General features: G+C 30.1%; 4 protein-coding genes across 11 annotated transcripts; 2 read left to right on the top strand and 2 right to left on the bottom strand.

The window, feature by feature from the left end:
* Positions 1-681: 681 nt before the first annotated feature.
* Positions 682-4071, bottom strand: LOC106784367 (uronyl 2-sulfotransferase-like). Its single transcript, XM_014743814.1, has 6 exons — positions 4052-4071; positions 3010-3253; positions 1870-2030; positions 1606-1680; positions 932-1092; positions 682-842 (listed from the first exon to the last, which is right to left on the bottom strand). Exons 1-6 carry the CDS (start codon positions 4069-4071, stop codon positions 685-687), a joined length of 819 nt encoding a protein of 272 aa, XP_014599300.1. The 3' UTR covers positions 682-684.
* Positions 4072-5254: 1183 nt separating this feature from the next.
* On the top strand, positions 5255-8263 carry LOC106784415 (protein kintoun). Its single transcript, XM_014743909.1, has 4 exons — positions 5255-5826; positions 5895-7115; positions 7185-7603; positions 7681-8263. Exons 1-4 carry the CDS (start codon positions 5302-5304, stop codon positions 8060-8062), a joined length of 2547 nt encoding a protein of 848 aa, XP_014599395.1. The 5' UTR covers positions 5255-5301; the 3' UTR covers positions 8063-8263.
* Positions 8264-9309: 1046 nt separating this feature from the next.
* Positions 9310-10789, bottom strand: LOC106784418. The gene is made up of 5 exons (XM_014743914.1): positions 10451-10789; positions 10095-10218; positions 9874-10024; positions 9539-9755; positions 9310-9467 (listed from the first exon to the last, which is right to left on the bottom strand). Exons 1-5 carry the CDS (start codon positions 10645-10647, stop codon positions 9341-9343), a joined length of 816 nt encoding a protein of 271 aa, XP_014599400.1. The 5' UTR covers positions 10648-10789; the 3' UTR covers positions 9310-9340.
* LOC106784419 lies at positions 10568-13494 on the top strand. 8 transcript variants are annotated; one of them, XM_014743919.1, is made up of 7 exons: positions 10570-10656; positions 11065-11121; positions 12150-12245; positions 12445-12575; positions 12774-12996; positions 13064-13300; positions 13424-13494. In XM_014743919.1, exons 3-6 carry the CDS (start codon positions 12168-12170, stop codon positions 13292-13294), a joined length of 663 nt encoding a protein of 220 aa, XP_014599405.1. In that variant the 5' UTR covers positions 10570-10656; positions 11065-11121; positions 12150-12167; the 3' UTR covers positions 13295-13300; positions 13424-13494. The 8 variants fall into 8 exon arrangements, with proteins under 8 accessions (XP_014599404.1, XP_014599405.1, XP_014599406.1 ...); XM_014743920.1 differs by lacking the exon at positions 10570-10656 and adding an exon at positions 10739-10819; XM_014743918.1 differs by lacking the exon at positions 11065-11121 and having other exon boundaries at positions 10568-10656.
* The last annotated feature ends 108 nt before the right edge of the window (positions 13495-13602 follow it).

The raw sequence follows: 13602 nt of genomic DNA, 5'->3' as shown, positions 1-13602 counted from the left end.
TTAATAAAAGAAATTTTACAGAGAACAATGATTAAGTCCAACGGCGAATTTCGAAGAGGACGGTACACAGGAGATATTCTTCGAGCTTTTAGACAACAATAGACACTTCTATCGATTATTTAACAATTATTTTAATATTTTAATACACTCTCTTTATATTTCAAATTGTTTAAACATATATGTACTAGTATAAGCATTATATACTTATTAACATACTTTGAATAGAAAATAATTTTAATATATTTTTATTTTATATTTTGCTTTTTTTAATTAGTTTTCTGTTAAGACTAAGAGTGATGTTTCTTAAAATCGTTCTCGGTTAGATAATCTTATTTCCTTTAAATTTAATTCGGATGTAAACATCTTCAGGGTGCACATCCCTCGTGGGTCTTCGGAAGCGGTTACCTCCTCATGGTTAGACCTGGGCAATGGTGTTTTACTTTCAGTATAATGTTTATCATATTTTATATGATATACATTCCATTGCAAGTAAAATCCAGCCAAAGACCGCTTATCATAAACATTATTATGATAATTAGTTTCTTTCATTTTCCTAATTAATATCATATTCCTTTACTCCTTTCCTTGGTTCTTTCTATCCATTTCATTTATAGAAACTAATTACTTTATAATGTTTTTTAATAAATTTGATATTTTTTACAGATACCACTATTTCGACTATATTTAGTAACAGCCAAAGCTCGTCATGGAGGTTTTATTAAGTAATCGAAATTTCAACCACTTGTAAAATTCTACTTCATCCGCCATCACTTCTTCCAATACCTTTTTCGCTCGAGCTTTAAGATTTATCGAACGTTTCGATGGATAATTTTCTTTCGGTCCTGCGAATACAAATTGATTTAATAATCATATTATTATCATATAAACGTAAATATAGTAAATTATAAAGAAAGAAAATCAAAATACTTACGCAACTTATTATATATTCGTAGGGAACCGATAAAAAAGTAAGGAAATTCCTTTTGGAGAACGTGTAAAGTTTCTTCCATGTAATCGAGAAGACCGACCACTGGATACCATCTAACAACGTTTGCCTTAGCTCTTTTTAACGCCCATTTGTTATTTCTCTTACTGATAGATTAAAAAGAAAAATCCAAAATATATATTACACGGATATTCGATTGAAATCTTTCTATTATCATATAAAAGAAATCGATCACGACTATTCATTACCACGTGAAATCTTTTTCAAACAAAAGGGACATCTTTTATGAGACAAAAACAAAAAAATAGTTAGGTTTCTCTAACAGCTATGGGACGAGTTTCTATATACGGTATGTAAAAGTAGTTCATTGATCTTAATTTCTCGCTATGGTCATCCTCTTACTCAACCTTTGCCAAGAGAACGTAAAGTAACTTTACGTAACTCTTAACTTTGAGATGATCCGAAGTAATAATGATAAGTTATTCCCTAATGTAATCTGATTCATGCGATCACTTAATCGAATCGACTATCGAAAGTTTAGTTAAGAGGTATGTATTATATTTTGATTCAAGGAACATCCTCAATCATTCTCGCAAAACTGGTTATTCTACTTATTATATTGAATATCTATGCATCTACGTCAACGTTGATATACGTACGAGCAACGAGGATCCTGTCCGCAAAAATGTGAGATCGTACCGCGATAAAGAACAGCAGCACCGCCTTTCCGATATCTGTTTAAAATCAAAATCAAATTAATATAATGAAACGAAAATGAATTAAATGCAATTATTTTCTTTAGGGAAACGGGTTAAGGAAGAAGGAATTATTATTTAAAGGATTATTCTGATCGAGAACAACGCAAAGATAAGAGTAAAAATATAGAAATGAATTTTGCTTTTGAAAACAATTGAATTTCTTACCTATATAGAGTACGTGGATCCAAAGGATCCCTTACTAATGCTAAAAATGTTGGTGCCTGACGACCGAATTCGGAAAAATTTAAAAACCTTACGTCTCCATCGAAACTCAATGGAATAGCTTCTTGTTTTATAATACTTGTAATCTCTTCCACGAGAAGTTCCTGTCGAATTCAACACGCAAATGAATTAATCGTACAATTAAATTTATTCACAATTTCTCATAACTCGTAAAATATTAACCGGATATATATTGCATACATCTATATTTTTTTTTTCCATGAATGTGCAATAGTGTTCATTAAGTGGACGAAAGTGCTATACTTTTCCTTACGAAAGCAAAGATACTTGTCTTACTTGTTGAACGAAAGAAAGGATCAACGACCGGTTTTCCGGATCTTTGTGTGATTCCATCAGATAACTCTGATACATTCACATTTGCTCTAGTACCAAGAAAGTAAATATATGTATTAGCGTTAAATTGTATAATTCAATTAAATCGTGGAACTAGGTTTTACTCGAAGTAACAAAGTGTTTTTTGGGAAAGCATATTATAGAAAGAATTTTATTATATATGGCACACAACTAGTAGTTTTAAAAAATAAAAAGTTTATATATGAATTCAATTTGTTAACACAGCCCACTATACGTACATATATACAAGAGGCTTTTATCCCATGTTAACAGTTATTTACAATTATTTGCAATAATGGGACAAGATGTATTTCTTCGAGACGTTCAAACATCTTCCATTTATGAGAAACGTCCTCGAGTGGCTCACACAAAGATGGAATGCATTGCGAAGCGCATTCCTCGTTCTCATTCAACTAATTGTTTCCTTTCTTGGTAAAACGTATTTTATATTTATTAATAATTTTTTTTAAATCAAGGAAATATTCATATTACAATAAGTATTTATAATACAAGAAATGTATTAGTCAAATCCAATAATATGTGTTAATAGAAAATAATGTTAATAAAATAATTACATTTTTATACTGCACTTTTAATTTGTTTACAGAGTATAATATACATGCATAGATATGTGGTGCAGATATAATGATAAATATATTATATGAAATATAAGTGTAATTTAAAGATATAGAAAAGGAAGATTTCTTTTAAGAGATGACTAAAATTTACCTGTTGCAGCGTTGTCAAAAGTCCAGAATCGCCAGGTGGCAAACGAATATGCTTAAAGGCATTGTAACCTTGCAAACGTTGCAAAATCAGCACCAATAGTTCTGCACCAGCACCGGGTACACGTGTCAGCATAAGTACGTGCTTATTCATCTCGGGCAAATTTCCACGACCGCCCAATTCAGCCAAGGAAGGCGTGACGTATCGATATGTCTGCTTAACAATCGTACGATAATTTATTGAAAAGCTTTAGACAAACCTGTCGGACTTGATTAGGATGATGTGACTTCGTAAAAATGAGGAAAAAATGAAATAGAAAATATCCTTTTGCAAGTTACATTTTATTGAATTTATTTGAATTTGTTCAATTTTATATTAAATCGTGCAATAATTGTTACTATAAATTTGAATAATTATATCATGTTCTCCGAATAATTTTTGATAGATAACGCACGTTTTCGCTTTTAAACCGGTTTACTCATAAACATACCTATGCAATAAGAGAGAGACAGAGAGAAAGTATATCGTTCGATATGATTCATTCGATAAACACGTTTAATGAATAAATAATTTGTTTAAAATGTAGACATTGTGTTTTATAGTGAAAGACGATGAAAAGGACGTATTAAAAAAGTAGCCTTGCTATTCGAGAGATCTACACCTCAGAAACGTGAGAAAGAAGCATATAAAGCGTGAGAAGATCACCTCAACGCGATTGCATCCTATGGTGATGCACTTTCACTGGAGACACGTTCCTCTGTTGAAGCAAAGTCGAATAGAGAATCGTGAATTCTTCAAAATGACAACGAACTTACATTACGATGTGTGCATTTAAAAATAACTTTCATTCAAATTATTCAAATTCTTCTTATATATATAAAAATGTTTCCATAAATTCTCTCAAGGCAATAAAAATGATTAAAAATATAAAATACTATACATTTTGATGAGATCGAAATTATCAATGATAAAAATGTTCTATGCACACATTTCTCTAAGTGATTAAAATTGAAAAGGATAAATATTATTTTCTTCGACTGATCACCTGGCTAACGTTGGATTCATAATTTTCGAGAAAACGAACACCCTCTCTATCGGAATCGCGAGGCTCGATAGTGACATCAGCGGAAGAGTTGAATGTGATCGTACTTGACCTTGAATTTAAAAAGACGAACACGAGAGTGGCACCAAGAAAAATGCCAGGAAGAAAACCACGATGAACACGCATTACGATCAATGAACGACACCCTAATGTTATGTACAAAATAATTGTCCTATGACTCCTCGAGCTCTTATTTCGATTATCCGTGTTCCTGTGTAAGTCTACCGAGTAACTGAAGAGAATGTCAGTGGGTCAGAGACTTCGCATTGGCCGATCCCCACGTCTTCAACGTAGAAGAGATCCGAGGGTTCCCCACCTCTTTCCTGTGAATCACAAAACTGATTTTAGATTCGACCAGAGGATAAAATAATAGTCAAGTTCATCGTTCTTTTTTAATGTAAAACGAATGGTCCTTGAAAACCTAATCGCCTTCTATTCACACTGACTGGACTTTGGAATCTCCTTCAAATAATTATTTCGACTATAATACTTTCATCGATTAATATTAACTCTTTTTTTTTGAGTAGAAGAAAACCAAACATTATTGATTATTTAAACTTTGTGTTTCATTAACTAATTAAACAAAGTTTATTTTAATATAGGATTTACGCAAGTAGACAATTAGAAAATGAAATCAACGAACATTATTATTAGAGTCGGAAACGTTAATATGCGATCGAGAAAGTTTTCTTACAACTGATACGAATAAAAATGCGTTCGGTGAAAGCTATGACAAATGATATGATTTCTACGACTCATGTATACATGCAGTTACTTATATATTAAATGTAGAAATTAATTCAGTGCTTTTTTTAAAACAAATATAGTATTTATTTATAAAGTAATCGTACATCTGTGTTATTCATCGAAATAGTTTGCATTATTTTCGATGACTTTGATACATCTTTTCAAACTCATGCAACCCCTAATTCCCACTTTTTAAAACCAAAAAGCAAGAAAATAAAAATATAAACATATTTTAAAGGAACTCATATAGCGCGAAATTTAAAGAGATTTAAATCGCGCGAAATTTGAAAAAGTGAATGTTTGATTGGTCAATAATCAGCCGGCCGGCATGGTGGCGCCAGGAGTCCACGTGGTACATAAGGTATGTGTGTATACGTGTGCTTCGGGATTCTTCTACCATCAAGTTTATTTGTAAACACGCGCATCAATGCGCATTGCCTCGTAAGATGGACGCGTACGAATCACGTAAGAGAGATTGGGAAGATTTAGATGTTACCAGGGAAGAATTGAAAAATTTAACTGAATGCTTGAAAAAGGAAGAATTTCGTAAATTACTTATCGAATACGCGGAAGAAGTGACCGATCCAGAAAATCGTAAGATTTATGAAAATGAGATCACACAATTGGAGAAGGAACGGGGCGTCGACGTCACGTTCGTTAACCCCCAGCCTGGTTACGTCATAAAAACTAGTGTCAATGGAGAGAAGAAATGTTTTTTAAATATTAGTAAAAGTGACATTGTTGCACGACCTACGAGTCATCCTTCATACGAGGATGGTCATCGTGGTTTACAATGGTCGATTCCATATACTCTGATACCTCCTCGCGATGACCTTGATAAAAAAAATGTTCGTTGTCTCGTCTTCGATGTGGTATTTCATCCTGACACAATTTACCTTGCATCCAAAAATTCTAGGTTTCGTGACATCGTTAATAACACTGCAATAGATGGTGTAGAAAGTAATTTTAAGGTTAATATATACAGGATTCTATTAATGTATCTTTACTGGATTTATCAATTATCATTTATTATTTTTAGGTGCAACTCGACAGGAAAAATTTGAAATTTCCTAAAATGAACTTCAAGGGTATCTCTCATCCAAGCGTAATTAGGAAACAGTCTAAAGAACCACCTAAACAGTCCTTAGACACGAATCCAGAAATTTATCAAAAACTTATGTCCAGTTATGATGAGAACCGTGAGCAACAACAGTTTAAATACAGAGAGGAGAAGCCCAAACGCGCACCACCTGAAACCATTTATTACAAGAACAAGGAGTCTAAATTAGAAACTGAGAATGGGGAATATGTCACTCCAAAATTCCTGATAAAACATCAGACGGATGTTGACATGGAAGATTTTGTTGACAGTAGAGATGGAAAAATGTATGCAACTATTCCTAAAAAATTAGTTATCATTATAGATTTGCCTTTGTTAGGAAAGGCAACTGATGCTGTTCTAGATATTCAAGAACGCTCTCTTTACTTGAAGAGTGAAACACCTGCTAAATATTTCTTACATTTACCCCTGCCATATAGCATTGACGAAGATCATGGTAACGCCAAGTTTGATTCTAAATACAAAAAATTAACAGTAGTATTACCAGTCATTCGTAAATTAGTGATGTTAGAAGAAATGCAGAAAGAAGACAGTGACATGGATAGTGATAGCAATAGCTCATTACCTATTGTATCCAACGAATTAAGTGAAAATTTATCTACCATGGAGCCAACTATGAGTGATTCCCTTTCAAATTTAGTTCTAGAAGAAAAAACTATACCAATGGATACTATACCAATAAATAACAGTGAAACTTCAGATAACAATGTGTTGTGGACTACTAATTCGTTAGAAACTACCATACCCTTTATGAATACCGATATAAAATATACACTGCCATCATTTGCCTGTAATATGTATGACAATCAAATAGCTTTTACAGTCAATGTTAAAAATGTTGACCCAGATTCCATAAAACATAGAATCTTAAAAAATAACATAGGAATACATATTTTACTTGCATCAATGGGTGCAGGATTTTTCCCACAGCACTATTCTTTATGTTTTAAGGTAGAAGAAAGTTTTATAGAAAAAGATTCACTTATTATTGAACCATGGGATAATAATCTTGTATTTAGTATTAAGTTAAATAATTCTGATAATGTATCTCACTATCTTGTTGGCGTGAATGAAGAGTTCATGGAAAGAAAAGAATTATCAAGCACCTTGTCATTCAAGAATAAATTAAAGGAACTAATGGTAAGATTATTAAATCTTATTATATTACATATATAAATTTAGAATGATTCAATAAACATATACTTTTAGAATACAGAAGAGAAAGATTCTGAAATTCCACTAGAAGTCAATGTTCAGAAAGAAGATAATTCTGTCATCATAAATATTCGTTCTAATCAGCTAGATTCTGATGATGAGCACGAAGAAGATGAACAAAATAATGTAAATCAAAATAGGAAAGGTATAATAAAGTCAAGATCGGTCTCAGAAAGCAGTGGAGATGAATTACCAAGTAGTAGTGGTAGTATGTCGAAAGGGATATTAAAATTGCATCGTACTCATGATTTTTCACGTTCTGTATCTGAATCAAGCGCTGACGAAAATGGTGTAGTTATTTCTTCTGCAGATTTTTCATGCAGTTCAATTCACGACCCACAATCAGAGTCGGAGTGCTGTAGTCTGAAAAAGACAGTACGATTTAACAACGTTGTATCTCGACAATTATTCAGGTAATGTCACATTTTCAGAAAGCTCGCTACAGACGAATAAAGATGGGAATGATAAATAATAAAATATAATTCTGCAGATCTAACTCTAGCATTCTTGGTCAACGAAAGAAGAATCAACGTAAGTTGCGAAACAAGAAACGCGCCCATGAGCGCAAATTAAGCGAAAGCGAAAATTCTGAAACAGAAGAACGCGATAAGTATAAGATTACACCAAAAGCGACATCAGAAACAGAAATTTCTGAAAATGTGAAATCCATTCTTAGTCGTGAAAAACAGTCGGGTAAACAAAAATCTGCTTATATTAAAATTAAAAAATTAAAAAAGTCTAAAAAACTACTTTCGGGAAAACGTAAAAGTAGCATCGAAGAGGAAAGCACAGAAGATACGAACGAAATAGCAATTAAAAATTTAGATCAAGCTGAATTTAAAAATGATTTAATATTTGATCTAGATATATAAATCATACATAAGCTCATTGAGATAAAGAAAAAAACAGATTCGACAAGGTGGTAACATATGTATGATAAATTTCCGGTGTTACATGAATGATAGAAATATGTTGTTCGTAATATTATAACGATTGCAATAGAAATCGTTCGTCACTAAATGTTTTTTAAAAATGTTTTTCAAAAATCCACATTAAATGTGATAAAATTTTTTAATATATTCTAAATCTAAAGTAATATAATATAAAAATATTGATTGCGTATAAAAAGTATACGGAAACATCTCTTATAATGTAGACTTTAGAGTCTAATATCGATATTTAAACGCGATAATATTTGGGGTTGAAAAGATTTTTTTTTTATGATTATATTTTGTTATGATATCTTATATTTTTCATTTTATGTTTCGCTTACTAAAGAATAAGCATTTGTTTTATAAATTATCTTCTATATAAGATATTTAAAGAATTTCTCTGTTATTATTTATCGCTAATATATTTCTTACGCACTTAATTTAAAAATTATACTTTATAAAAAGAAATGTGTTTTAGAAGAGAATCTCTAAAAAGATATAAATATGAATTTTTTATCTATGTTTTGTTATTAAATTATATAATGCAATTGCTATTTATATTTCGGTAGAAAGAAAATTTAATATATACACGTTTTTAAAATATTTCTATTCGATTAATCAATGAATTTTTACGTCTCAAGCATCCTTGAGATGATTTAATTCAACCGAACTATTTTTACTGATAGTTATATTATATAATATTTTTAAAACTAAAAAAAAATCGTACCGGTGAAATTGTAAACAAAGGAGCGCAAAACCAAAAGTCGCATTATGTAGTATGAAATTTTTAAATTACCAATCCTTATTATAGCAGATTTATATGCCAATATCATATATTTTATACACGTTAGAAAAAAAATGAAATTAATTAGGATAATTAGTCCTAATACTTCGATCACATATCTGTAGCTATGTTACACATTAAAATCACGAAAAAGCTGCTTGCAAAATGAGCGAAGCAGGATAATATGCAGTTATTTACTATCATTTTCGTTGCTTATGCAACTGGCACACATAAAAATATTAAAATACATCCTATAGTATTTAACCGACTATTCCTGTATTAATATTGTTTAGTTATAGAAAAAGACAGTAAAAAAATTAAAAAAAAAACAAAATACTTAAAAATGATTTAATTTTGTTTCCTTTATTATATTTATTGAGACATAATTAATTTCAAAGCAAAGTTATACCAAAAATGCTTTTATTTTTCTTATATCAATTTTTGGGTGGTTTTATCATTCGACTTGTAGGTGGTGGAATCTTATCGAAGCCAGCATTGTCAAAGACTGGTAGTAAATCTCTAACTTTTTGACCAGGATAGATTGATGCAAGTTCATTCCATCTAAAATAAATAGATACTTAGGAAATATTAAGCACTATATCATTGCACGTATACATATATAGCTTGCAAACCTATTGCTTTTATATTTGACAAGCGATTGTGATGAAGTAAGTGGCGTGTCGGTAGGAAAATAAGTTGCTCCATAAAAATCTAAGCCTTGACTAAGCAATACAGTAGTTTCTTCCAAACTAGCAAGAGTAACTCTTATAACAGGTGGTCCAGTGTATATTGTTGCTGGTTCATTTAAAGTTTGTGCTTCATTTTTTAATCTATCATTGATAGCTTTTACTAAAATCATCATACATAAAAATAATAAAAAATTATAAAATTAAAAAATTGTTTAGATAATAAAATAATAAAATTATCTTTCCTATGAACGATAAAGAAGATTCCTTTTTTAACTTACAAACAGTTCCAGTGGCAAGAGGAACTCTTGTTACTTCTACTATGGAACGGTATTTAAATAAAGCATGTCTGATATCATCTTCTGGTAATTCTTCGGGTACATCTAATACGTACACGGTAAACGTCTTCGCTGGTCTACATGGTATAGCAATCTATATAGTCGAAAATATTATTTATTTTAATAATAATCTTATATACTATATAATTTTCTACAAGTTTTACCTTCTTGTAAAAACGTGCGCCAGTTACTTTGTGAAAACCTTTCTTATACACTGCGTTATAATCGTCAATGTTGCTAAATTTAAAAAGTATTCCAGTAGCTGTTTTTGTTAAAGAAAATGCTCCACTGAAACGTTTTATAGTATAAAAGATTTGAATGAATCGTTGAAGTAGTCTCATACGTTTCTTTTGATTTTAAATATGGCGCCATTGAAAAACCAGCGGAAACGAGTATCATTTGTTTTAAAAAAACGCGCGAAATAAACGCGTCAGTGATTTAACGTGTTAATGGATTTGATTTAAAGAAACAAAACATCTTATATATAGACATATTTTTAAAGAAATATTTGTATTCTTACCGAAAGTTCATTTTTTCACAAATAGACGCCGCCTTTTCTATATTGAAGTCGTGGCTAGGTGTTAAAAGGAATGCACCCTTGGTGATGAAATCATTGTCGCTTATTTCCGAATCGGTTTCGCGAGTTTGCCAATCGTCGGAAATATGCCGAGCCTCTTGATTAAGTCTAAGAAGAGAACTGCTTTTGGACGTTGACATGTCTCTTTTGTAAGTACTACTACGGCTCGCTTACTTTTGCAACATCTTTTATAGTCAAGATCATAGTACATGGGTTTGCCTAGTCCAGGTCTTTAAAATGATCGAACGTCGTAATACGTTACGCGAGATCGCCTTCTTGACTGAAACACAATCGAGCAGAAAAATCATGCTAGTACGTATGTACGGTATAATACTCATCGCTTCTTTATATTTCCTTATACAGGGTGAAAAATTAACTTTTGTTCTTGTCTCAATATTATTTTTTCTCACAAATATTATCGAATTCATTTTCTTTCCTATCAAATCCGTACTGTTTATTTCAAATACAATACTCGTACAGAATATATCGTAAATATTCGTTTGTTATTTTGTAATATATTAATAATGAAAAAAACTTTTCCTTTATGAATTTCTTAGAACTCGCGCCATTTAAAACTACGATGATAATTGAGCAGGTTTCAAAGTACTACATGGGTAAGAAAATTACCTTGCTTATCTTAATTATTTATTGTTGATAATACATAGATTTTATTTTACAAATTATTTACAATAACGTTTAAAATAAGATATTTCCAATGATAACAAATTTTTGATCTACCCTATATATATACATTGACACAAATTTACTGTTCGCCTTTGTTTCTTACGATCTACTCGAAGAGACGGATTAAATAGGGCTTGCCTCGTAAGTTTATCGTGGGCGTTGTCATCTATTGTTATTACTATGTGCATATTCGATCAGTAGTGTGTAAATCATTATAAAATGTGTGTATGTATATACGTATACTACATTATTACAGAATAATTGCTTATTATCTGTTAAACTTCCGTTCTCTCTTTCATGTTTGAAAAAGATCACGTGATAAACTGAAGTTACTCATATATTTCAAAAGATAGTACTTGTTATAATAATTTAATTATAATCTTGTACAAATACGTAACAACTTTGTATTATTTATTATCAAATTTTCATAAAATATCTAAAATATTTATCATTAATCTAATATCAATACTAGATCTATCATTTAGGATTTGTTTTTAGTGTGACTTTTGTGATTTTCTGTTCTTCGCGGGGTTTTATTTATTGCATTTTATGTGCTTCTTTTTACACTCATTTTTACAATATTTTATTGTTACTTTATCCCGTAAAAAAGAAAGTATGCTAAGTTTGTTATTATAGTACTATGTAAGTAGTGACAAAATAAAGATAAAAGTGAGGTTATCAAGCTTATAACTTCATAAATAACTTTACCGATTGTTGGTTATGTTTGTTTTGATCATAATTATAACAATAAATTTTTAAAATCTTCTTTTTATTATGTAAATTTTATTCTTTTGACTTATTCACTTATTTTGTATAATTATACAAAAATGATCTAACTGTTTTTACATAACTTTAGTTTATTTATTACTGTTTCATTACTTAAAGAACAAACTTAAGTACTTTTAAATATTCCTGTATATATATGATTACATTGTTCTTAAGTATTTGATTTATTTAGATTCAAAATATAGATATTATGTTTGCGGTTAAACAAAATCTCAAGACAACGCTCTTACATGGACCAGCAGAATTAAGCAAGACATTCTTATACGAGGTATATAGATCATATTATATGATGTTTACGAATAAAGAATATATAATTTGATATATAGATAAAGATACATTATTCAACAATTTATATTTTAAATAAATTACATGTTTCGGTGTAAGTGGAGATATTTTTCATTGAATACATTTTTCCTATTGGAAAGAAATTTTATTAAGTAGCATAGTTAAATTATATCATTTAACAGGCAGCTATTTATTGGGCAGAAGAAGGTTGTCGTGTTTTCTTTATCACACCGATACCTTTACAACAGATTCCTTCGGCTTGTCATGAAAGTAATCCTTCTACGTACTACACTTATAAATTGATTACATTTTTGTAAGTTTTATTTTTTATTTCAAATAAAGCGCATAACATTTTTTTTTTAAGTAACAATGTATATAAGCGAACAATATATGAAAATAAAATTTTACATACAAATTGTTAACTCTTTTAAAAAATAAAAAAATAAAAAAACATGTATGTATATTATTTGAAATTACTAGAATTAATTATATAAAAATAATAAATTTGTAGGTATCTATCGGATTACAAATCTTTGGCAACACAATTAGCAGAATTGCACACGTTTGTTTCATTACCTACAATACTTTTGTTAGACGACATAGATCATTATATTAACGATGACGCAACAAAGAAAGAAGACGCTTGTGAAGTGAAAACAAAGATGCGTATAGCCAGAGCATTCAGCGTCATCTTCGATGCGATAAATTCGTGTTCACGAATTTCTAATACCATTGTAAGCCATTCTATTAACTCGTGTATAACAATAACACGCAGTACTACTAGTTTATTTATTTTCTTAGGTACACGCTTGCGTGTGGTCTTCGTCGATTTTAAAAAAAACCAATTTGGATACTACGATATATTTTCGTAACATCTGGAACGTATCGGAAGACGAAGAGAAAAAAATAATTTCTTTAAAAAAGATTGATCGTGAAATGCATTTACCCAAAGGCTATCCATTTTTCGAATATCACAAATTTCAAGATGGAACACGAATTTTAAAAAATATTTATCGTGAATTTTTTCATTGATCGATTGTAAGTTTATTTTTTTTTATAAATGTAGATATCATATATTTTTATCTAACTATTTTTTCTAATAAATAAACAAAATACATACATACATTTTATACACTTAATATATATTTAATATATTATTAGGGTGCTGCACGATTTGGTTTGGATGATTCGAATCCATTGTTAGGCTCGTGCGTTTGCACATTTCGAACAAGAAAAAAAGAAAAAAAGAAAAGATGACTCTAGTGGATGAAACGTCTATAGAAATCTTTTCTAAATCCCTATTTAAAAAAATCTTTGAAAGAGCATTAAAAGATATGAAT

The sequence above is a fragment of the Polistes canadensis genome, unplaced genomic scaffold (assembly GCF_001313835.1).
Source record: "Polistes canadensis isolate GaletaPanama2010 unplaced genomic scaffold, ASM131383v1 scaffold_34, whole genome shotgun sequence".
Classification (NCBI taxonomy): domain Eukaryota; kingdom Metazoa; phylum Arthropoda; class Insecta; order Hymenoptera; family Vespidae; genus Polistes; species Polistes canadensis.
The sequence above is the reverse complement of the archived record's forward strand: the minus strand, read 5'-3'. Positions and strand labels throughout refer to the sequence as shown.

Bases quoted from the DNA above. Each gene is read 5' to 3' on its own strand.
- LOC106784367 (XM_014743814.1), bottom strand. From the start codon at position 4,071: ATGAATCCAACGTTAGCCAG. The intron at 3,254-4,051 runs GTGATCAGTCGA...GTTTGTCTAAAG, and splicing joins ATGAATCCAACGTTAGCCAG to CTTTTCAATAAATTATCGTA. The intron at 1,681-1,869 runs GTAAGAAATTCA...GATTTTAAACAG, and splicing joins GATCCACGTACTCTATATAG to ATATCGGAAAGGCGGTGCTG.
- LOC106784415 (XM_014743909.1), top strand. From the start codon at position 5,302: ATGGACGCGTACGAATCACGTAAGAGAGATTGGGAAGATTTAGATGTT. The intron at 7,116-7,184 runs GTAAGATTATTA...ATATACTTTTAG, and splicing joins ATAAATTAAAGGAACTAATG to AATACAGAAGAGAAAGATTC. The intron at 7,604-7,680 runs GTAATGTCACAT...ATAATTCTGCAG, and splicing joins GTATCTCGACAATTATTCAG to ATCTAACTCTAGCATTCTTG.
- LOC106784418 (XM_014743914.1), bottom strand. From the start codon at position 10,647: ATGTCAACGTCCAAAAGCAGTTCTCTTCTTAGACTTAATCAAGAGGCT. The intron at 10,025-10,094 runs GTAAAACTTGTA...TCGACTATATAG, and splicing joins GCGCACGTTTTTACAAGAAG to ATTGCTATACCATGTAGACC. The intron at 9,756-9,873 runs GTAAGTTAAAAA...TGATGATTTTAG, and splicing joins TCTTGCCACTGGAACTGTTT to TAAAAGCTATCAATGATAGA.
- LOC106784419 (XM_014743915.1), top strand. The intron at 12,246-12,444 runs GTATATAGATCA...ATCATTTAACAG, and splicing joins GCAAGACATTCTTATACGAG to GCAGCTATTTATTGGGCAGA. The intron at 12,997-13,063 runs GTAAGCCATTCT...TTATTTTCTTAG, and splicing joins CACGAATTTCTAATACCATT to GTACACGCTTGCGTGTGGTC.